This window comes from Thunnus thynnus, chromosome 24, assembly GCF_963924715.1.
Source record: "Thunnus thynnus chromosome 24, fThuThy2.1, whole genome shotgun sequence".
NCBI classification, from domain to species: domain Eukaryota; kingdom Metazoa; phylum Chordata; class Actinopteri; order Scombriformes; family Scombridae; genus Thunnus; species Thunnus thynnus.
The window spans coordinates 20,396,505-20,418,861 of record NC_089540.1 but is presented as its reverse complement, the minus strand read 5'-3'; the positions used below and the strand labels follow the sequence as shown (position 1 = coordinate 20,418,861).

The 22,357-nt window shown below is 41.9% G+C and overlaps 3 protein-coding genes across 14 annotated transcripts in view; 2 read left to right on the top strand and 1 right to left on the bottom strand.

Moving 5' to 3' along the window:
• LOC137176846 (NLR family CARD domain-containing protein 3-like) overlaps positions 1-22,357 on the top strand; it is a 376,610-nt gene that overhangs the window by 335,593 nt on the left and 18,660 nt on the right. The window lies entirely within an intron of this gene.
• LOC137176844 (NACHT, LRR and PYD domains-containing protein 3-like) overlaps positions 1-22,357 on the bottom strand; it is a 277,333-nt gene that overhangs the window by 249,619 nt on the left and 5,357 nt on the right. For 6 of the 7 annotated variants that reach the window (XM_067582816.1, XM_067582818.1, XM_067582823.1 and 3 more), the window contains exons 5-8: positions 21,957-22,035; positions 21,631-21,859; positions 19,652-21,452; positions 19,382-19,555 (exon numbers count right to left, since the gene is read on the bottom strand). In XM_067582816.1, the coding sequence (XP_067438917.1) occupies positions 19,382-19,555; positions 19,652-21,452; positions 21,631-21,859; positions 21,957-22,035 (2,283 nt within the window). Of the gene's footprint in view, positions 1-10,448; positions 13,269-13,418; positions 13,466-13,783; positions 13,958-19,381; positions 19,556-19,651; positions 21,453-21,630; positions 21,860-21,956; positions 22,036-22,357 lie in introns of those variants that run through there. The other variant, XM_067582824.1, reaches the window with a different exon arrangement.
• On the top strand, positions 5,882-9,155 carry LOC137176851 (frizzled-7-like). The gene has a single exon (XM_067582842.1). The coding sequence runs from the start codon at positions 6,443-6,445 to the stop codon at positions 8,096-8,098; it is 1,656 nt and encodes a 551-aa protein (XP_067438943.1). The 5' UTR covers positions 5,882-6,442; the 3' UTR covers positions 8,099-9,155.

Genomic DNA, 22,357 nt, shown 5'->3' with positions numbered 1-22,357 from the left:
GCCTCCTCAAACCGCCTCTTTGTCCTCCTCTCGGCCTCGCTCTCTCTCCTTCTTCTTCTTTTATCTCCGCTCTTCTTCTCTGCTCTGACCTCTGGGCGGAGCGCCTTTGTCCCTGCCGTCCCAGAGTGCATCTGGGCCCCCCTTCAGGCGGCTTGTCATGTTAATGTGTATGAATGGGATGGTAATAGGATGTTAATATCATCTGCTCTTTAACATAGCTTCCACTGTGCAGGAATCCCCCCCGAACCCCCCCAACCTCCTTCACATGGCGGCTTTTCATCTGTAAAGGCTGAAGAAGTAGAAGAAGAAGAAGAAGAAGGTGTCTATGAGGGGGTGGAGGCTACCTATATACAGAAATTATATCATAAAGCCCAATGGATCTGGCAGAAAGCGCCGCTGTGAAGTAAACATATAAGACGAGAGAAGAAGAGTCTGAATCAGGTGACTTGATGAGTGATGTCACCAAATGGTCGGTGGCGTGGACGTTTTCAGTCTGTTGGCTGTGCAGCCTGAACATCACTGAGACGACAGTCGTAATACTTTTTAAAAAAAGTTAAAAATTCCAGAGAATAAAGTCGTAATATTTTGAGAAAGCAGTCATAACATTTATGAGAATAAAAAAATTATGAGAAAATAGTTGTAATATTTATGAAAAAGAAGTCAGAATAATTCAAGAAAAAAGTTATTAACAATATTTTGCGATTTAAGTCAAATATTTACAAGGAAAAAGTTATAAAATTCAGGAAATATTATATATTATATTAAAAAAGTTAATTATATATTTGTACCTTGAAAGATTTTGAGAAAGAATTTGCAATATTTACAACAAAAAAGTTGTAACATTTTTGAGAAAGAAGTCAAACGTACGAAATAGGATGGCTAGGCTAGCTGTTTCCCTCTGCTTCCAGTGTTTGTGCTAAGCTAGGCTAGCTGTTTCCCTCTGCTTCTGGTGTTTATGCTCAGCTAGGCTAGCTGTTTCTCTCTGCTTCCAGTGTTTGTGCTAAGCTAGGCTAGCTGTTTCCCTCTGCTTCCGGTGTTTATGCTAAGCTAGGCTAGCTGTTTCCCTCTGCTTCCAGTGTTTATGCTAAACTAGGCTAGCTGTTTCCCTCTGCTTCCGGTGTTTGTGCTAAGCTAGGCTAGCTGTTTCCCTCTGCTTCCAGTGTTTGTGCTAAGCTAGGCTAGCTGTTTCCCTCTGCTTCCGGTGTTTGTGCTAAGCTAGGCTAGCTGTTTCTCTCTGCTCCCGGTGTTTGTGCTAAGCTAGGCTAGCTGTTTCCCTCTGCTTCCGGTGTTTATGCTAAGCTAGGCTAGCTGTTTCCCTCTGCTTCCAGTGTTTATGCTAAACTAGGCTAGCTGTTTCCCTCTGCTTCCGGTGTTTGTGCTAAGCTAGGCTAGCTGTTTCCCTCTGCTTCCAGTGTTTGTGCTAAGCTAGGCTAGCTGTTTCCCTCTGCTTCCGGTGTTTGTGCTAAGCTAGACTAGCTGTTTCTCTCTGCTCCCGGTGTTTGTGCTAAGCTAGGCTAGCTGTTTCCCTCTGCTTCCAGTGTTTGTGCTAAGCTAGGCTAACTGACCAGCCAGGTTCTTTAACCCCTCCCTCTGCAGCTGTTCACAGATGTTGTTTGCTGTTCAGGAATTGAACCCCCCCTCCCCCACTCAGGCTGATCTGAGGTGAACCAGGCTGAAAATCAAATGCCGCCATCGCCCCGGGTGCTCACCTCTGTCTCTGGTTTTCTTCAACACCACTTTCAGTGGAATGTGGGGGGGGGGGGCGCTGCAGCACAAACTACAGTCAGGAGAAGAGTTCACATACTGATTGCTGTTTCTGGGCGATGATATTGAAATATTGCGATGTTGAAATATTCTCTGTATGAAACATGAATCTGCTGCACAAACACATTTAAATCTGATTTACTGTCCGACATTCAGCTCAGTGCTGCAGACGAGGTTTGTAGTGACAGAGAGAAATACACTGATTTAAATGAGCTTCTTGGTGACGGAGGTTAAAGCAGAAACACGTCGGGTTCGTGCAGGTTTTTGGAATTAAAAGACTGTTTTTATCTGCACTGTTGAAATGTTGATTTAAGTTAAAGTGGTTCAAGATTTACAAAACCAGCTTCACCTCTGTTTAATTGTGAGTATGGAATATTATAAAGTTTCAAGATGATTTTCCACTAATAACTTTTTAATATGATCAGTTTATTTTAGTGTTTTGATGGGTTTTACAAACATTACTGATAAATAAATCCTTCAGCAGCAGCAGAAAAGTTCCTGTATTAAAAGTTAATCAGTCTGAACGCTTTTTGTTTTATTTCCCAATGTTTCCACATTCAGTCAAATTTGCACACAGTGTGAAAAGTCGCTTCACTTCCTGTCTGAACACACCTTCAGTTTGGTTTCTGGTCACGTTTATGAACAATAAATGATTCTTTCTTCAGAGATCTGAACCAGCTGCTCTTTTCTTCTTTCTCATCCACTTCTTTTACTTTTCTGTCTTTTCCCTCTGCTCCAGTTTATGTCCATAGAGGTGAAACATATAGATATAAACATATAGATATAAACATATAGATATAAACACAGAGAGTAGAGGAGTGGATAGATGGAGGAAGGCAGTGACATAAGGGTACCAGGCTTTTATTTGGAAGTGCTTTGGCCTAAAAAGGCGGCGTGGCGTCGGCGGTGTTTGGGTTAGCGCAGCGGCATGTTTATGCGAGCTTCACTTCCCTTCTCTCAGCTCTCAGGAACGATGGAAACTCGTCTGTTGAAATAAATAACGGGACAGATTCTGTGTGTGGAGCCGCTGTCGGAGTGAGACGTCGCACAGAACGTCTCTGATCTGACTGAAAGACGTCTGAAACAGGAAAACCTTCAACAAACACGTCCTCATGTCTCCAGCAGGATTATTTTACACAGTTTTTATGTTTATAATCTTTATTTAAAAGTTTTTCCATCAAGTTTTTTTTACAGTATTTTTCCCTTCCCCCCTTTATTTTTACGTTTTTATGCATTTTCACGTTTTTCCCTTCCAGCTTCCCCCGTTGTTTTGATGTTTACAATTTAAAAAAACATTAAATTCGGACAGAGGTGTGAACAGTGGGTGTGGCCACAACGAACAGCGGGTGTGGTCACAACTATCAGTGGGCGTGGTCACAACTATCAGTGGGCGTGGTCACATCGGTCACTCAGCAGGCGACAGATGTGCCGACGTGAACGTTAACTTTAACACTCGGCTGCTGACAAGACGACCGAACACTGAAACACTCAGAGGAAGTTAAAAGCTGCTTAAAACTGATTATTTTCAACCTGAAACGAGCTCTTTAATGTTTTTAATCATGATTAACGTCTTTTAAAGGGATTTTTGATGCTTTTCGCTTCTTGTTTGCAGGATCACAAAAGTCAAAAGAGCCACAAAAAAATGAGCCCGAAACAAAAAGATGACGAGTCTCCTGATGAAACTGTTAAACTGTTAAATCAGGATGTTTCAGATCTGCACAAAGTGACGCTGCTTCTCTCTTTTAGTCATGGACGCCGTCGTCACGTTTGAATAAACTTTATTGGATCCGTACAGTGTGAGCATGACAGTACAATGGCGTCTGAAGCGGTGTGAGTGATATTGGCTGTCTGGTTGTCATAGCGAGCCAACAACATCATTCCTCTTTCACCATGTTTACAGTTCACCTGAGCTCCTATTGGTCAACGTCATGCAGCACGCTGTGGAAGTCGTCGTACTCGGCGAGAGAAGATAAAAAAAATTCTTACTTGTCTTCCTGTCGGGACATCGTGAGGCGTCCGTTGTGATTCACTACATGGGATGAAACCTTCGTCTGTCACATGTCACGTGTAGTGATGTAAAATGTTTGTGTCAGAATAAAAACACGACATACAAGAAGGATGAAAAGAGCTTTACGTTGAAGTTTTCAGTGTTGAACGTTGGTGTTGTGAACGATTCACGTGATTCACCGACGTGTTCATGTTGGCCTCGACGCTTCATTTAGTTTTAGTGATTTTGTCTCTTTGTCGTCTTTGAGGCTCTTTGTTGTGTGCAGTTACCATGGTTACAGGTCAGCGTTGTCCATGGAGTTACTTTTGATTTAGTTTGTCTCATTTTTGCAAAAGAGGTAGATGAATATTTTTTCATCAAAGTTTTCACTGATGACATAAAGTCTGTTCTCATTCTAACTGCATGAATCCTGAAGCTGCTACGACTCTCTGACCTCTGACCTCTGACCTCTCTAACATGGAGGACACAAACCTGTTTTCTTATTTCAGTTTATTTTGATGTGTTTGCTGGGTGCTGAGTGGTTGATTAATCTTCATTATACAGACTGAACTGTTGCTGCTTTTACATGATTTTTACAGATTCAACAAAGTTTCACAGTAATACCAAAACTAGTCAGTCCGTCCTGTCTGTTTTTGCACATATGAAACAAAGAGTTCATCTCCCAACATGTGGACAGAGAGAAGAATATCATCAGAGCTGCAGATATAAAGTTTTCCGACTGTGGTGACATCTCGTGTCCGTTGCCTCTGTGACCTCTGTGACCTCTGAGCTGCAGAGTTTTACAGCTCTGGACAAACAGACTCCATAATGCTCGTATTTATAGCTGAGTGAGGAGAATGTAGGCCAGCCGAGTCACTGCAGAGGTATGTGCAGGCAACATGTCCGCTGCTAATGGAGCTGAAACTCCTCAGCTGTTGCAGAGTGTGTGTGTCTCTGTGTGTGCGTGTATGTGTGTGTATGTGTGTGTGTGTGTGTCTGTTAGTCGGCTGCAGCAGAAAAAGCAGCTGAAAAGATGCAAAATGACCACAGTTGATGCCTGTCTGGAGGATTTATGAAACAGTTTGATGATCTAATAAGGAGAGTCATGTGTTCATTAGTTTAATTTACATATGGACTCTAAAGTTTGACCCAGTTGGGGCGATACAGTAACGACACGATACTGTTAATGTTGCCCTGAGCCAGTTTGTTATAATCTACTTTACTCTTGTTAAACTAACATGTTGCGGTTTGTTATTGATTGTTAATAACTTGTGTTTCTTTTGAATGTCATCTGCACATCGTTTTTTTTACAAGAAACTATAAATCTGTGACAGTTTTCAGCTAAAGCTTGTTGTGTGTAACACTGGGTTACAATAACAGATTGCTTAAGCTAACCTGATGATGTGTCAGTGTTATATTATGAAGAATGAATCATAATTTATTCAGACATCTCTCTTTAAAATGTAGATATCAGCCCCTTGTAGACTCTTGAGTACTTGTTTTGTACCTGACTTGTATCTTGTTTTTAATAGTTTTTTTAAAATTAACTTGGCCTTTAAAAAACTTTTATTGTACTATTCTATTCTATCATTCTAGATACTATTCTTTAAATTATAAAATGTATATATAATAAATGTTAAACTCCCTTTAGCTTATTTATGTTGATTTCCTTAAAAAAAAAAACTACATGTAACTGTCTTCAAACAAACCAAACTCTTTACTTTTCTTTATCTTCCACCATTTTACTTTTCCTTACGTTAGTGAAGTATTTGTAGGATACTTTGTGGTATTTATACTTTACTCTAAGCAAATAATACAGTATAAAATGTAAAGGGATGTGTTTAAAAGCAGCCGGGAACACAAACTTCATGAATCTCTGCAGGAATATCACAGATTCTCTCCTGTCAGGTCACTTTTCAGACCGCAGCACTCGCTGTCTCTGTGGCTCAAACCTCTGCGTAACGCCCCGCCCCCCTCAACTCCTGCGACCAATCAGCGGTGAGACGGGCGAGGAAACAAAGCGTCCGATTGGACGGGAGCAGCAGCGGAGGCGAGTTTCAAGGCGCCCCGCGAGAGAGGCGGTGACCGGCGGGGGGCTCCTGGAAACCGGCCCAGGCTGATTCCTCAGCTCAGTCCTGCAGAGCTCACGGAGGGAAAACAAGTCCGACTAACTAATGTCGAGCTTTTTACTAACAAAGACAACTTTCTATCGTGCGGCTTTGGACGCTTTCATGAAGCGATAACTGCTGCTGAGTTTCTTTACGGATTTCTTTACATGCGCTGCAGCTCGAGGAGAAGAAATGACTTTGTGTGATTCTTCTCTCGGTCTTTATGAGTCTCAAATTCAGCTCAGAGACTCCGAGTTTGGATCTGTGGCATTTTAAAGTGTTTGTCCGTGAAACAGAGAGGATTTCACCCACCGGCTTGTACTTAGAGAGGACTGGAGTATGAATAAACCCCGAAATCCGACATTTTCCTGTGGAGTTGTGGAAAGTGCTGTGGAATATTAATAAAGGAATGCAGCAGTAAAGAGCCCCTTACAAGTTTTTATGCTGAACACACACCAGCAGCCTCAAGCAGCAGGACTTACCTTCTTTATTTATTTTCTTTGGCTTCAGTAAACAGTTGGAAAGCCTCTGCTAGTTTGTGGAAACTACTTTTTCCCTGCCTCTGGGGGTTGTATGATACATCATGGCGGTGGGGAGAACCTGGCGGTGGGTTTGGGTTTGTGCTCTGGCCGCTGTGCTGTTCCAGCCATGCTCCAGTCAGTATGAGAAGGGGATTTCCATCCCAGAGCATGGCTTCTGCCAGCCCATCTCCATCCCCCTCTGCACCGATATCGCCTACAACCAGACCATCATGCCCAACCTGCTGGGCCACACCAACCAGGAGGATGCTGGGCTGGAGGTCCACCAGTTTTACCCATTAGTCAAAGTTCAGTGCTCCATGGACCTGAAGTTCTTCCTGTGCTCGATGTATGCTCCAGTCTGCACAGTTCTGGAGCAGGCCATCCCGCCCTGCAGGTCTCTGTGTGAGCGGGCTCGGCAGGGCTGTGAGGCACTCATGAATAAATTTGGCTTCCAGTGGCCAGAGAGACTTCGATGCGAGAACTTCCCTGTCCACGGCGCCGGAGAGATCTGCGTGGGTCAGAACACAACAGACACCGACGGCCCCACCTCAGATCCGACCCCGAACATCCCTAAGTTTGTGACTTTGCCGCCACATGTCCGGACCAACCAGCCCTTCTCCTGCCCCCTGCAGCTCCAGGTGCCCACCTACCTCAATTACCATTTCCTGGGGGTTAAGGACTGTGGCGCACCCTGCGAGGCCTCCAAGCCCAACGGACTGATGTATTTTCGTGAGGAGGAGTTGAAGTTTGGCCGGCTCTGGGTTGGGATCTGGTCTATTCTGTGCTGTGTGAGCACGCTCTTCACCGTACTCACCTACCTGGTGGACATGCGAAGGTTTCGCTACCCAGAGAGGCCAATCATCTTCCTGTCCGGCTGCTACTTCATGGTGGCGGTGGCATACGCCGCCGGCTTTCTGCTGGAGGATAAAGTGGTGTGTATCGACAAGTTCAAGGACGATGGATATAAGATGGTGGCTCAGGGAACCAAGAAAGAAGGCTGCACCATCCTGTTCATGATCCTGTACTTCTTTGGCATGGCGAGCTCCATCTGGTGGGTGATCCTGTCGCTCACCTGGTTCCTGTCTGCGGGGATGAAGTGGGGTCACGAGGCCATTGAAGCCAACTCTCAGTATTTCCACCTGGCAGCGTGGGCAGTGCCGGCGGTAAAGACCATCACCATCCTGGCCATGGGGCAGGTGGACGGGGATCTGCTGACCGGTGTGTGTTACGTCGGAATCTACAATGTGGACGCCCTGCGCGGCTTCGTCCTGGCACCGCTTTTTGTCTACCTCTTCATCGGTACTTCCTTCCTGCTGGCGGGCTTCGTGTCACTCTTCCGCATCCGCACTGTCATGAAGCAAGATGGCACCAAGACGGAGAAGCTGGAGAAGCTGATGGTGCGGATTGGCGTGTTCAGCGTGCTGTACACGGTGCCTGCCACCATCGTCATTGCCTGCTACTTCTACGAGCAGGCCTTTCGGCCGCAGTGGGAGAGAACATGGCACATGCAGACATGCAAACGCTTTGCCGTGCCGTGCCCGGCAGGAAACTTTGCGCCGATGACACCGGACTTCACCGTGCTCATGATCAAGTACCTAATGACCATGATCGTGGGCATCACGTCTGGCTTCTGGATCTGGTCGGAGAAGACGCTGCAGTCGTGGTGCAGGTTTTATAAAAGACTGAGCAACAACAACCAGGGAGAGACGACAGTGTAGAGCTCAGAGGATGCGACTCAGTTCAGCTTCATGTATTTACTCGGACATGTTGAGGAAGTTTGACTCTTGGACATAAAAACAGACAGTAGTTTTGTGGCTCAATGAGCTTCTAACTGAGCCTTTTGTTCTCTGAGAGGACGGATGGAAATGTGAAGCCTCTTTTCAAACCCTCTCAGAGAAGAACAGCAAGAACATGCACACTTCAGATGTGCTGTTATAAAGACTATTTTTATATCTTCTAACTGCCGTCACATTGATGTCTGTCTGATTCCGCCCCAAATGAAATGTCCACTTGTTTCTCTTTAATTGTTCATATTTGTACATTAACTGAAACATTATGAGCCTCTGAGAAATTCAGGTAAAACTTTACTTTATGGGTCTGTAATTTCTCAAGTAGTGAAGATGTTGTTTGGTGCTGATGCAGGAAAAAGTGACAAAGTTCAGTGTTTATTTTATTTTTATTTAACCAGGAAGTCTCTTTAGATGCAATATCTCTTTACAAAGGAGAGCAGGCCAACATGGCAGCATAAAAACATGGTCACATAAAAACATACAATTAGTAATAGGGCTCCCAATAACGATTATTTTCTTCATGAACTCATTACCTGTTTAGTCCATAAAATGTCCATCAGTTTCTTGTAATTCAAGGTAATGTCCTGAAATATCTTGTTTTGTCCTAAACCCAAAAATATTCAGTTTTCAATCATAAAGGACTAAAAAACAAAAAATATTCACACATAAGGGGTGAGAACCAGTGGATGTTTTGGCACTTTTTCATAAAAAAAGACTTCCAATAACAAATAAAGAATGAATTAAAATTAATTTGGGTTTAAATGACACTGTTTTTTCCTGCAATTACTACTAAAATAATAATTAATTCTTTCAGGCATCAAATGATTTGTAAAATTATGGACCTGTAAACTGAAGAATCACTGAACTTTCATCTGTTTATTGATGACAAAGACTGATCACACTTCCTGTCATTAAGAGGTGTTTTGTAAATATATTTTTCTGAGTTATGTATTTATGAGAATTTTAAAATAATCTTTTACACATTTTTCTCTTTGTCTTTTTCAATGCTACACGGCTTGTACAGTTTTACAGAATAAAACACAAAAGTTTCCAAAGCTGCTGCTGTGACTTGATTGGAGGAGATGTCAGGAGGTTTTTTTTAGGTTTAGAGAAGTTCAGCAGTAAAACACTGATTCACATGTTAACCCTGTCAGATTACCACTGTGGTTTATAGAGAGAGAGGAGTGTTTGTTCCAGACAGCTGAAATTGGATCCTTTCTTCTGTCCTGACTGCTCTTTTTCTTTTTCTCAGCCCTCCTTCTTTTTTGTCCTGACTCGAGGAAATGTTGTTGAAACTCTGAGCCTCAGTGAGTGAAACCAGAGACATTTAACCTCCAAATTCAATCTTCAGCAGCTCAGGAGACATTTGAGAACTCAGAAACACACAAGAGTTCTACTGGAAAGTTTAGTTTTTAATTTCCAACTTTTCTTTAAGTCAAAGTACCAATATATTCATATTAAAGTGCTCTGTTACAAGTAATAATCCCGCTTTCAAAATCAAAAGAATATAACACAAAGTACACAAGTATTATCAGCTTCATGTAGTTGAAGGAATAAATATTGATTATTGATCAGTGCAGTTATAATGTGTCTAATATCTGCATTAAATGTAGAGTATTACTCTTCATTGATGAAGCTTTGGCGCCCTCTGCTGGTGAAAAGATAAACTGCATGCTGTCAGATTAATGAACTCAGATTACATGACTTGTTTTTAAATGATAGAATACTTAAATATTGTTATTAGAATTGTACTAATGACTGCTGTTAACCACAATGGTACCAACAGTGATGTCATCAATACAAACATTGATGCTTCGTATTGATCTGGATGTAATTTGACTGTTAAAGTGACTCACAGAGAAACTCTCATGATCACTGTCCCCCAGTGGTCATTGTCAGTAACTACAACTCTCCACATACAGCATTAACAGTAATACTGATGTTCACACTGACATTATGACACATTTACTGCATTATGTAGTAGCCATAGAGAATACAGCTGGAGATAAACTATAAAACTGACCTGCACAGGCTCCACTGTAAAAAGTTACAAACAGGGGATACATTGTAAAAAGTGAGCAAAGGTAAATGCTCTGTAAATTATTTCAAGTAGTGGATACACTCTAAAAAATGAATGTGTTTGACTCTTTATCCTCCTGGTTTATTATTATTTATTATATGGTTATTACTCCTGCTTTTAACTGATCACACCAAGTCATCTGCCATTTGATTTTTACAGCTCAGTGAAAAAGACATGAAGTGCTTTTTTACAGGGGTGGACACTTGTACTGGTCTAATGGTTAGAGAGGAGGGCTGGTGTCCAATAGATTATTAGTTCCATCCCCAAAATGAGACAAGTGACAATTGACCACCTGTTCCTTCCTCAACACCACCAGAGCATGAACATGTGAAAGTTTCCAATGAAATCTTTCTCCCAGCTGTCTGACAGATAGCTCAGTAGGATGAGAAGAGAGAGAAAACACTTAAAAGCTTTAAAAAGATGAGTGTGGCACAGGCAGTTAGAAAGCTCTTGTGGGTTTGATCCTCTGTGAGTTTTGAAATCCAACATCAAGAGGAAAGACTGACAGCTGTGAGAGAAACAATCCCTATAACGAAGATCCAATGGCTCAGAGAGCAGGATGGTTGTTTTGATATATGAAGGTTGCATGTCCAATCCTTGGTCAGCAGATTTATTTTAGTCTGAAACCCAAAAGTAAAAACTGAAAAGCTCTAAAAAACTGTTCAGAAAATATCTTTACTGGTGGTTCAGGCTGTTAGGAGATTAGTCTGAGAGTTTAGAGGTTGTGGGTTTGATCCTCAGTGAGTTTTAAAGTCCAACATCAAGAGGACAGACTGAAAACTGAGAGAAATAAACTCAGCAACAAAGATCCAACAGCTCACCAGGTAGGACAGCTGCTTGGTGATTCTGAGGTTGTGGGTTCAATCCCCAGTTGCTACTTTTAAAGTCAGAAACCCAACATCTACCTGGAACAAAAGTCTTTGCAGAGATAGGTTATTAGAGTGTGTTATTTTCAGCCTGCTTTTTGTTGTGACATTAATGGACTTTGAGTGTGGTTGTTGCTGCTGATAATACTGGGAGTATTTGTGTTGTGTTTATCATGCTAAACTGATTTGTGTCTGTCGAGTTGCTTGGAATGCGTTGTGTTAGCTTGCCATTATATGTGAGACCATGGGTTGCATTTTATTTGTTGAAGTCAGACTGCAGCCGACAAAGAAGTACATTTGCACGATACGTTTCTGTGAAAATAAAAACAAGTGCCATTTCTCCTCATGATCACTGTGGTCTTTTGTTCTTTGGTGTTTCACCCTCTCCTCTCTACTAACCACATTGCATGTGCACACAAACACACTGTTTGGTTATTGGTCCCTGACCTCAGAGTGGTGCCCGATAATTATTAATTCATATTAATAATTTTATTGATTTTTAAGAATTATCTTTGATAATTTCAGCTTATTGCTAATAACCGAATCTGCTCCTACTGAGTCTCACCACTTACAACATTTTTAAAAATTTAAAAAATATGTGGAAACTTCTCTCTGCAGGATCGGGTGACACACCCCAAATCAAATAAAACACATGATCAACATTTCTGCTTATGTCACTATGAACAGCAGTATTGATCTGTCTAATATTAGTATGACTATCACTTGATATTAATCCTTCAGATACTTCCTGTTGTTGTAATCAGCTGCCTTCCCTTCAGTAGACCCTATGATTGTCTCTACTGTAGGAGTGCAGTAGAGTCTTTGACCACACTGATAAATGTCAGTACATTTATCATCCTTTACAATAGAGGGGCACTGTTTCAGTCATTTGAAGAAACAATGAAAACTGAGGAAGAAATGAATGCAACATTTTAAGCGTCCACCCTCACTTTAACTTTAACATGGAAGTCAAATTAAAGTCAAACATTCTGTTATTAAAAATATAAAGAGGGACAGAGAAGCAGAGTGAAGATATTTCAGCCATATTTCAAACATATGGAAGCTGTTAGCTCACTGTCGTTCTTTATCCTCACACCAGATAGAGCCAAAGTCAACAAACTTTCAAATCCTGTACATAATGTCATAGGACATTGTTCTGATCATTTCTGTCTGGATCAATATGGATATTAGCAGAATCAATATCATAAATAATAATGATGAGCGAAAAAAAGACAGCACAATGTGTGGTACAGTTCAGAAATTAAAACAATGCTAAAATACGATGTAATAAATATTGATATGATCAGTTTGATATAATGATAATCCATCATGATGAACATTGTGGTTACATGATCATCAGATGAGTCTTAGTTTCGTTCATTTATTCTGCTGATACAAACTGTTGATATTGCATACTGTTATGTACAGTATATATGTGTATGTATAGACTAAATAACAATACATATTGTATATGACTGAAAAAAACTGTCAGTCACGTGGAAACCATGTTGGGTTTGGAGAGTCCATTTACAACTAGTGAGAGATCAGGTTGGTACTAAATAACATTAGACGGTTTCTTTAAGAGGAGGAGACTCTCCCTCCTCCAGAGAACACAGAGTCACTGAGGAACCAGGCCAGCCGTGTGACCACAGCCCAAACCCAAACCCAGCATACAGAGGCTGAGTGAATGTGGTGTTGAAGGTGTGGAGGTGGATCAGTGTGTCAGAGGAGACTCTGTAGAAGGACAGAGTGCCAGTTGGACAGTCCACATACACTGCTATTCTGTTAGAGACAGAGGAGGAGGAGGAGGAGATGACTGTTTCCCTGTTATTGTGACGGACAGAGTAACCATTATCATGGCAGATCAGACTCCAGGACTGATCATTCCCTCCAAATCCACAGTCATAACTGTATCCTCTCCTGTTGATTCCTCTGTAACACACTGATATATAAACCCATCCTCTCCACTCAACTTCCCAATAACAGCGACCAGTCAGATCATTTCTACACAGCAGCTGAGGCCTGCAGTTAAATCTGTCTGGATGATCAGGATATGACTGATCCTCCTCCACACGTGTCACCTTCATGTTGTTGTCAGACAGTTTGAGTTTTGTGTGTGCTGTGTTTGGATCCAGTGTGAGTTCACAGGAATCTGATGGAGAGAACGAGACACAATACAGCTGCAATTATTGATCAATCATCCGTTTGATAATGACATCTTCATCCTCAATAGGATATTAATGAGTGATATCACAGTTTGAAATCGCTTTGTTTTCATGAATCAAATGAAAAACACACTTACACTTCCTCAGACCTGGTGTCAACCATCGGATTTCAGCAGGCTGCAGCCTGAAAGGAGGAGGGGGGTCAGAGCAGCACGTTCTCTTTCAGCATGCAAACATGGACGTGACATCGCTCTAGTCTACTGTTTTATTATTCTGTTCAAATGTGGGGTTGGGCTTTGATAGACTTTGATCCAATCTGAATCAAGTATCCTAATCCTTCTGAAACCCTGACGGAATCTAATCATGTTTAGCTTTCAACATTTACAGGAAACTTCAGTTAGAAATAACAAAAACTCAAAGATTCACTTGAGATCTGTGATCAGCTCTGACAGTCAAAATGTTTCCAGTTCTTCCTCCTCTATCAGACATTGTCTCTCCATACCTGAGAGTGTCCAGTCTCCAGTGTGGATCCTCCAGTCCAGCAGACATCAGCTCCTCTCCTGAGGCTCCTGGATGATTGTAGCTCAAGTCCAGCTCTCTCAGATGGGAGGGGTTGGAGCTCAGAGCTGAGGCCAGAGAAACACAGCCTTCCTCTGTGATCAGACATCCTGACAGGCTGCAAACACACAAAACAACACACATGTCAGACAGTCTGAGAGTACTGTTGTGTGCAGTCAGATACAACAACAAAATGTCTTTAAACTAACTCCATTATGGCTGGTACTCAGGAACAGAACAGCCCAACTAGGAAGCACGAAACCATTATCTATGAGGCCATTAGGAGCATTCAGATGGACATTAATATGTTTAAAATTGAATTCCAAACAACCATTGACAACAAAATTGACGATTTCGCTGATTTTACTAAGTTTCACAGAGACTACCTCCGATAACCAAGCACTCCAAGCAGCAAATAGAGCACATGAAAGCACTGTGAAGGAGCTGGAAGCTGCTGCTTCTGGCACCTCCGATGCTATCACTTCACTGGAGTGGAACATTAGCCTACTGACCAAGGAGCTTGAGTCTACACACCAGAAGTGAGAGGATTTAGAGGTCAGCACATGGAAAAATGACCTCAGGCACGTAGGCAATAAAGATGGTGGCTGCGTCCAAGGCCAGTGGAAGGCGACAGGCCCTGGGATTTCATCTTTCAAGTTCACTTTTTCCACATAAAAGAGGAGATTCTACCCTGAATTCACGAGGCTACACCAACTCTTCACTTCAAGGACCAACCCTTTTATGTCTTTCCAGACTTCACCCTGGCCATCTCCAAACTAAGGGCATCCTATAGTGAAATGAAGTGACTGCTCTAAGTGAACCACCTGACGTAAAGTATGGTCTTTGATACCCCATTCAACTGTGGCTGATCCACAATAGTAAGAGACAATTCCTCAAGTCTGCCAATGAGGTGGAGACATACATTAACCTTCATCTGAATAAATAACACTTCAGACTGAACCTTATGTAAATTCTGTATAGTAATGAGTGACTTTGGTTGCTCTTGCTTTACTCTTGGGAGCGTGTTTCCTGCTTTAGTTAGAATTTTCTCCCTTTTAAGCAAGACTTTATTATTTCTCCTCAGATACTATATGGTATTTGGTTAAATTACTTGTACTATCCACTGTTTTTGGCCAGGGACATTGCAGTGTCCTAGTACAGACTGTAAATAGGGCACAGCCTGCTGGACCTTCCTGCCACTATCTTTAAAATTACTTGCTCATATCAGATTTGAGTACTGAATTCACCATCACAATTGTCAGTGCAAGTATAATCACAAGATCAGAGCTTAACTTGCCATCGGCACTCATTTTCCCATTGATTGCATACTCAACAGACCTGAGCTTCATGCACAGGAGTTGAATCTTTTGCATTGATAAACTTACCCTAATATTATTGTCATTATTATTATAATTATTATCTTTTTTCCCTTGGTTTGTTTTGTCTGTTTGCTTGTCCGTCCATTGTTGTTTGAGGAATCCCTATACATATGATGGCTAAGCCATTAGGCGGCACTGTGGTTCAAAGATGTTTATCCTATCCCTTTTCTGCAGTGAGCACTTTAGTGTACACTTCAGAGAACATGTTTGTTCAACCTGTACTCTATTTGGGAAGGTACTGTTTGGGTTGGGATGGGTGGCTGTTATGGCCAGTTTTCCGGGGTTTAAAGTTTGGGTCTGTATTTTTTACTTTGTTTTTCTTCCCCTGTTCTCAACTTCTCCTACATGTGGTCAACTGAGAGCTTTACCTGACAGTATTGTAATAACTTCTCATTTTGAACTCTCACCGAACAATGCCCACCTTGACTGATGGAGCTACTGTTATCTACTTTGTGTCATGAAAAGTTAAGGGGGCTAATAACCCAGTCAAACTTAAAAGAATACTGATTCATCTAAAGCTTTTCTGCAGGAAACTCACCTAAGGCTTAAAGACCATTCTGTGCTGCAGAGGGGTTGGGTGGGTCAGGTATACCATTCTAACTTTAATATCAAAGCAAGAGATGCTGCCATATTAACCAGCAAGTCCACCCCCTTTATTGCCTCTAACGTCACTACAGATCATAATGGGAGATTTATCATGGTGTCTGGCACAATCTTTGGCACTCCACTTATTTTAGTTAACATATATGTGCCAAATTAGGATAACTCAAAATTCACATCTGCACTCTTTTCCTCTATTCCAAATTTAGAATTTATTTAGATTTATTTAGATTCCCATAAGTTGGTTCTGGGGGGAGACTTTAATTAATTTTACTACCACGAAATCATATGTTTTACTTCAATCCTTTCTCAGTAAATATGCCATACGCATTGAATTGTGCTCTCTTCACCCACGAGACAGACAATATTTTTTCTTCTCAAATGTCCATCACACGTATTTGGGAATTGATTATTTTCTGCTAGATGAGAAGCTTCTTGTTAATCTGAAGGGCTGCTCCTATGAGAGCATTGTCATCTCTGATCACTCACCAGTCCTGCTCGAGCTCTCATATCCTCAGAAAATCTTCTCGCCAACAAAAAATTTGTGTATTTAATTTTACGGGAAACCCTCAAAGTATATCTTTGTGGCCCTATGATATCTTTCTCAGCCTATCATGAAAGATCACAAGGTCAAAGGCTAAACAAACTGTGTCAATTCATATCCTCCCTTGATGGGGGTTATACAAACAGTCTGTCACAAGATCTTTACAGCATCTGCTTTTGCAAGCTGAGCTTGATGAACTTTCTACTGACCAAGCAGAGAAATCACTCAGGGGCTAAATTCAAAAGATATGAGCAGGGTGACAAAAGTAGTAAGCTCTTTGCCCGCGAGATTCATAAGATAGATGCATCCCAATTAATCCCAGCAATAACAACCTCTTCAGGGGAGGTCACAGTAAATCAAGGAGAGATTAACGATAGCTTCAAGTAGTTCTACTCCTCCTTATATTCCTCATCATCAGCCAAGACCTAAATTTATTTGACACTTTTTTCCCAGAGTTTGCAGATCCCCAGTATTGACCAGGCTAATTGTGAGGAGCTGGAAAGGGATATAACTTCTCAAGAGATATCTGATGCAATCTCTTCCCTTAACGGGAGGTAAAACCCCAGGACCAGACAAATTTTATAAGGCATTCTCTAATATCCTCACCGGGTTCCTGTCATTGGTATTTGCAGAGTCACTTGAAAATGAAAGATTGCCAACCAGCCTTTATTGAGCTTCAATATCACTGCTATTGAAAAAGGATAAAGATTCCCTTGATTGCAGCTCTTACCGCCCAATTTCCTCTCTAAACTTGGATTATAAAATATTAGCTAAGATTTTAGCCAAACTGTCTTGAAACCTCCCTCCTATTGGTAATTTCCCCTGATCAAACTGGGTTTATTAGAAACACGTTTTCTTTTTGTAACACTAGACAACTCTAACATTCTCTTCGCACCCCCTTCTGAACAAGCAGACAATCCAGAGGTTGTGATCTCACTTAATGCAGAAAAAGCCTTTGACCGCGTCAAGTGGGACTATTTAATTTTTGCACTCAGTCGCTTTGGATTCAATTGGAATTTCATCAAATCTATCCCCCACAGCTACCATATGCACCAACAACACTTCCTCAGCTTCCTTCTTGTTACATAGGGTTCCAGGTAGGGCTGCCCCCTCTCATCACTCCTATTCGCGATAGCAATCGAGCCTCTTGCTATCTCTCTTCGTTCAAAGCAGAATATTAAAAGGATTGCATGGTATGGCAACCAACAGGTGCAAAAGTGGAACTGTATGTGGATGATCTTTTGGTCTTTTTATCCAGAGCCGATTCCTCAATGCCACAAATGCTCTCAAGTTGAATTTGTGCAAAAGCGAATTATTACCTGTTAGTAGGGCCACCTTTCAGATTCCCTGGAACTCCTTTCAATTCCTCTGGAATTCCAGTGGATTCCAGAGTTCCAGTTTCCACTGGAAACTCATGCTCCTTTCATTAATTGGTAGAGTTAATGTTGTGAAGATGAATATCTTAAACGAAATGTATGTATTTGTTTCAATGCTTGACCCTATTATTCCTTAATTCTTTTTCTCAAAATTAGACAGTCTAATTTTAGACTTTGTTTGGAATAGTAGGGCACCTCACATAGGTAAAAAAAAAAACATGGCCAGAAGCCTGGCAAATGTACCACTGGGCTGCGGTTTTCAGGGCTCTCCTGTACTGGATGCATCCCACTAACCCTGACCCATCTTCAGAACAGACCCACATTGAGGAAGCATCTTGTTATCCAGTCACCTTGTCCTCTCTTTTTTGCTCCTCTTTCGCCTTATCATGGGATAAGGTGCGCAATAACCAACCTAAGACACTCCCTTAACATTTGGGCTCAGTTCCACTAGGCATATGGACTTAAAAATCTCTCTCTGCTTGACCCAATTCACTGTTATGATTTATTTCCCCCCTCCATACATGATAGTGCATTTGCTGCCTGACAGACTCTGGGCCTCAGCTTTGCTTTTACAACTATACTTTAACAATCATTTTGCCTCATTTGCACAGCTACAAAGCAAATATCATCTTCCAGTTAAACATCACTTTAGATACCTTCAAGTTAGAAATTTCAATCAAACTAATACTCCGAGCTTCCCTTCCACAACCCCGCCCACTATAATTGATTCCATCCTTCAAATGACTGAGGTCTCAAGGCTCCAGAAAGACACCATCAAATTTGCGAGTGAGAGGCGCTTGGAGTGTAGATACAGCCAACAAATTAGATGATCATACCTGGGATGGTGCACTGGATCAGATATTTTCATCATCCTTCAATGCCAGACATAATTTAATAAAGTTCAAAATACTCCATCGGGTTCTTTGGTTCAGGGCCAAGATAAGTCATATTGCATTTGGAATGTACCAGTTAATTTGCCCCTGTCTGGGCTTCAGTGTGGGGTGGTGGCCCTAGTTACACTTCTTGCAAGAAGGGTCATTTTTTAAATTGTAAATCTCCTGACACTTTACCATTCAGACACTAGGTTAGAGATCTGCTGATGTCTTTAGGTTTAGAGAAAATCTGACATTCACTTAAGGGTGAATCCAATATTTTCTCTAAGATCTGGGACCCCTATAAAGTTTATTATGCAAAGACTGATTTTTGACAAATTGTTTTTCATGGTTCCCATGCAAAGGACTTGCTTCTGATTTTTCCCCTCCCTGTCTTTTTAATTTACTATAATCATCATTAGTACTATTATCATTATTATTATATTTCTTTATGTAATCTTGCTAGCCAGGTATTGTCTATTTGTGTCCCCTTGGCATGTATACGTGTTCTTTACCATATTTTTAGCTTGTCTCGCTCTGTATTTCTCTGACTGTATGTGTTTGTGTGTCTGTATGACTGACAGGCTATGTAATAGTCTGTTGACCTGAATTGTTCTTGTTCTATTCATGTTTTTAACTACAAAACCAATACAAAAGATTTTTTAAAAAACACATGTAAAGTAATTCTGTACTGCTGACAGTTAATGTTTATCCTCTAATATCATTCAGATTTTAAATGTTTATCTGTTAAACAGGTTGATGAATCCTGACCTGAGAGTTTCCAGTGTACAGTGTGGACTCTCCAGTCCAGCAGACAGTAGCTTAACTCCTGAATCTTGCAGGTTGTTATTACTCAGATCTAGCTCTCTCAGACTAGAAGACTGTGACCTGAGAACTGAGGACAGAGCCACACAGCTTCTCTCTGAGAGGTTACAGTCAGTCAGCCTGGAGAGGAAATGAAAAAGGGAAAAAAATGGTCCTGTTGAAAAATAACAGGGTACTTAAATAATGATGAATAAATCCAACTATCTATGTACACACAAAGCTTTGTTGGAGGCTTTGACCACTGGTAGCAGCCTCAGAAGAGCCTCCTCTGAAGCAGAGTATTTCTTCAGGTCAAACACGTCCAGATCTTTTTCTGATGACAGTAAGATGAAGACCAGGGCTGACCACTGAGCAGGAGACAGTTTATCTGTGGAGAGACTTCCTGATCTCAGGTACTGTTGGATCTCCTCCACTAAAGAATGATCATTCAGTTCATTCAGAGAGTGGAACAGATTGATGCTTCTCTCTGCAGACAGATTCTCACTGATCTTCTTCTTGATGTATTCGACTGTTTCCTGATCTGTGTGTGAGTTGTTTTCTGCCTGTGTCAGCAGGCCTTGTAAGAGAGTCTGATTGGTCTGCAGAGAAAGACCCAGGAGGAAGCGGAGGAACAAGTCCAGGTGTCCATTTGGACTCTGTAAGGCCTCATTCACAGCACTCTGGTAGAAACATGTCGCTGCAGATTCTTGTCTAGTTTCAGACCTCTGGGATGTTGTTTGTTCTTCTGCCAGCAGATTGACTCCAGAGTTGATGAATGTCAGATGGACATGAAGAGCAGCCAGAAACTCCTGAACACTCAGATGGACAAAGCAGAACACCTTGTCCTGGTACAGCCCTCTCTCCTCTTTAAAGACCTGTGTGAACACTCCTGAGTACACTGAGGCTTGTCTGATATCAATGCCACACTCTGTCAGGTCTGATTCATAGAAGATCAGATTGCCTTTCTGCAGCTGCTCAAAAGCCAGTTTTCCCAGAGACTCAACCATCTTCCTGCTCTCTGGACTCCAGTGTGGATCTGTCTCAGCTCCTCCATCATACTTGACATTCTTAAGTTTGGCCTGAACCACCAGGAAGTGGATGTACATCTCAGTCAGGGTCTTGGGCAGCACTCCTCCCTCTCTGCTTTTCAACACATCCTCCAGAACTGTAGTAGTGATCCAGCAGAAGACTGGGATGTAGCACATGATGTGGAGGCTTCGTGATTTCTTGATGTGGGAGATGATGGTGCTGGCCTGCTCCTCATTTCTGTATCGCTTCCTGAAGTACTCCTCCTTCTGTGGGTCAGTGAACCCTCTGACCTCTGTCACCATGCCAACACACTCAGGAGGGATTTGATTGGCTGCTGCAGGTCGTGTGGTTATCCAGAGGCGAGCAGAGGGAAGCAGTTTTCCCCTGATGAGGTTTGTCAGCAGCACATCCACTGAGGTGGACTCTGTAACATCAGTCAGGATCTCATTGTTGTGGAAGTCCAGAGGAAGTCGACACTCATCCAGACCGTCAAAGATGAACACAACCTGGAACTCTTCAAACCTGCAGATTCCTGCTTCTTTGGTTTCAGTAAAGAAGTGATGAACAAGTTCCACCAAGCTGTACTTTTTCTCTTTCAGCACATTTAGCTCTCTGAAAGTGAATGGAAATGTGAACTGTATGTCCTGGTTGGCTTTGTCTTCAGCCCAGTCCAGGGTGAACTTCTGTGTTAAGACTGTTTTCCCAATGCCAGCCACTCCCTTTGTTATCACTGTTCTGATTGGTTCATCTCTTCCAGGTGAGGCTTTAAAGATGTCTTCTTTTCTGATTGCTGTTTCTGGTTTGTCTGTTTTCCTGGATGCTGTTTCAATCTGTCTGACCTCATGTTCATCATTGACCTCTGCAGTCCCTCCCTCTGTGATGTAGAGCTCTGTGTATATCTGATTCAGAAGGGTTGGGTTTCCTGCTTTACCAATCCCCTCAAACACACACTGGAACTTCTTCTTCAGGTTAGACTTGAGTTCACGTTGACCAATTGAAACAGGAGTTTCTGAATGACCACACAAGAAATAGGATCAATAATTATTGATAATCAATAAAGAAAATACATAATTATATAATATATAATTTAAAGAATGCATATCTAAACATATTTTCCTCCATCTCTTGAGACATCAGTAAATGTCTCATTTATCCAGAATGTTAAATCTTTATAGAAATCCTCTTACTGCTCTGCAGACGGTCAGCCAGCTCCTCCTGCTTCATTCTCCTCAGGAAGTGCAGTGTGATCTTCAGAAATGCCTCTCTGCTGCTCCTCCTCTGCTTTTCCTCCTCACCATCCAACACCTCCTCATCCTCCCTCTGACTCTCTAAGCTTTCTGGGTAATCTGAATGCAGAACCTTCTGCATCTTCTTCAGCTCATTCTTCACAAAAGTGACAATGTTTTCCTCCAGCAGCTGGAACAGAATACTATATGAGTGACACAATCAAGCTAAATCATGAAGCAAACATCAGATCTGAAGTAAAAGAAGTAGTTGTTGTACATGTACAGACCATAAATATGGAGTCCAGGTGTGTTTGATGCTGCTGGGCAGACTGACCACTGGGAACCTCTGAGCTCTCCTGGTCCACTCTGTGGAGGAGTCATGAAGAAATGAGCTTACATTTTGTCTGTCCACACAGAGACAAACACAAGCTGAAGGTACATCAAGTGATATTTGGATGTCAACAGAGAATCAGATGACTGCCTCTAATGGTAAAGCTTTATTAGTCCTACTGATCCCACTAAGAATCAACAGCTCAGTCTGTTCATCAGTCAGTTTGTTTTAGTCCCAACAGCTCTCATCAACCCTTCATAGAGCTCTCCCTCCCTCACTGTAGTGCTGCTGACGTACCCTGGAGCAAGGCAGGTAGAGCCAGTGTGTGGGCAGCTCCCAGTACAACCAGTACCCTGA

What these genes read in the sequence shown, in the direction of transcription:
- LOC137176851 (XM_067582842.1), top strand. Translation starts at nt 6,443, where the DNA reads ATGGCGGTGGGGAGAACCTGGCGGTGGGTTTGGGTTTGTGCTCTGGCC.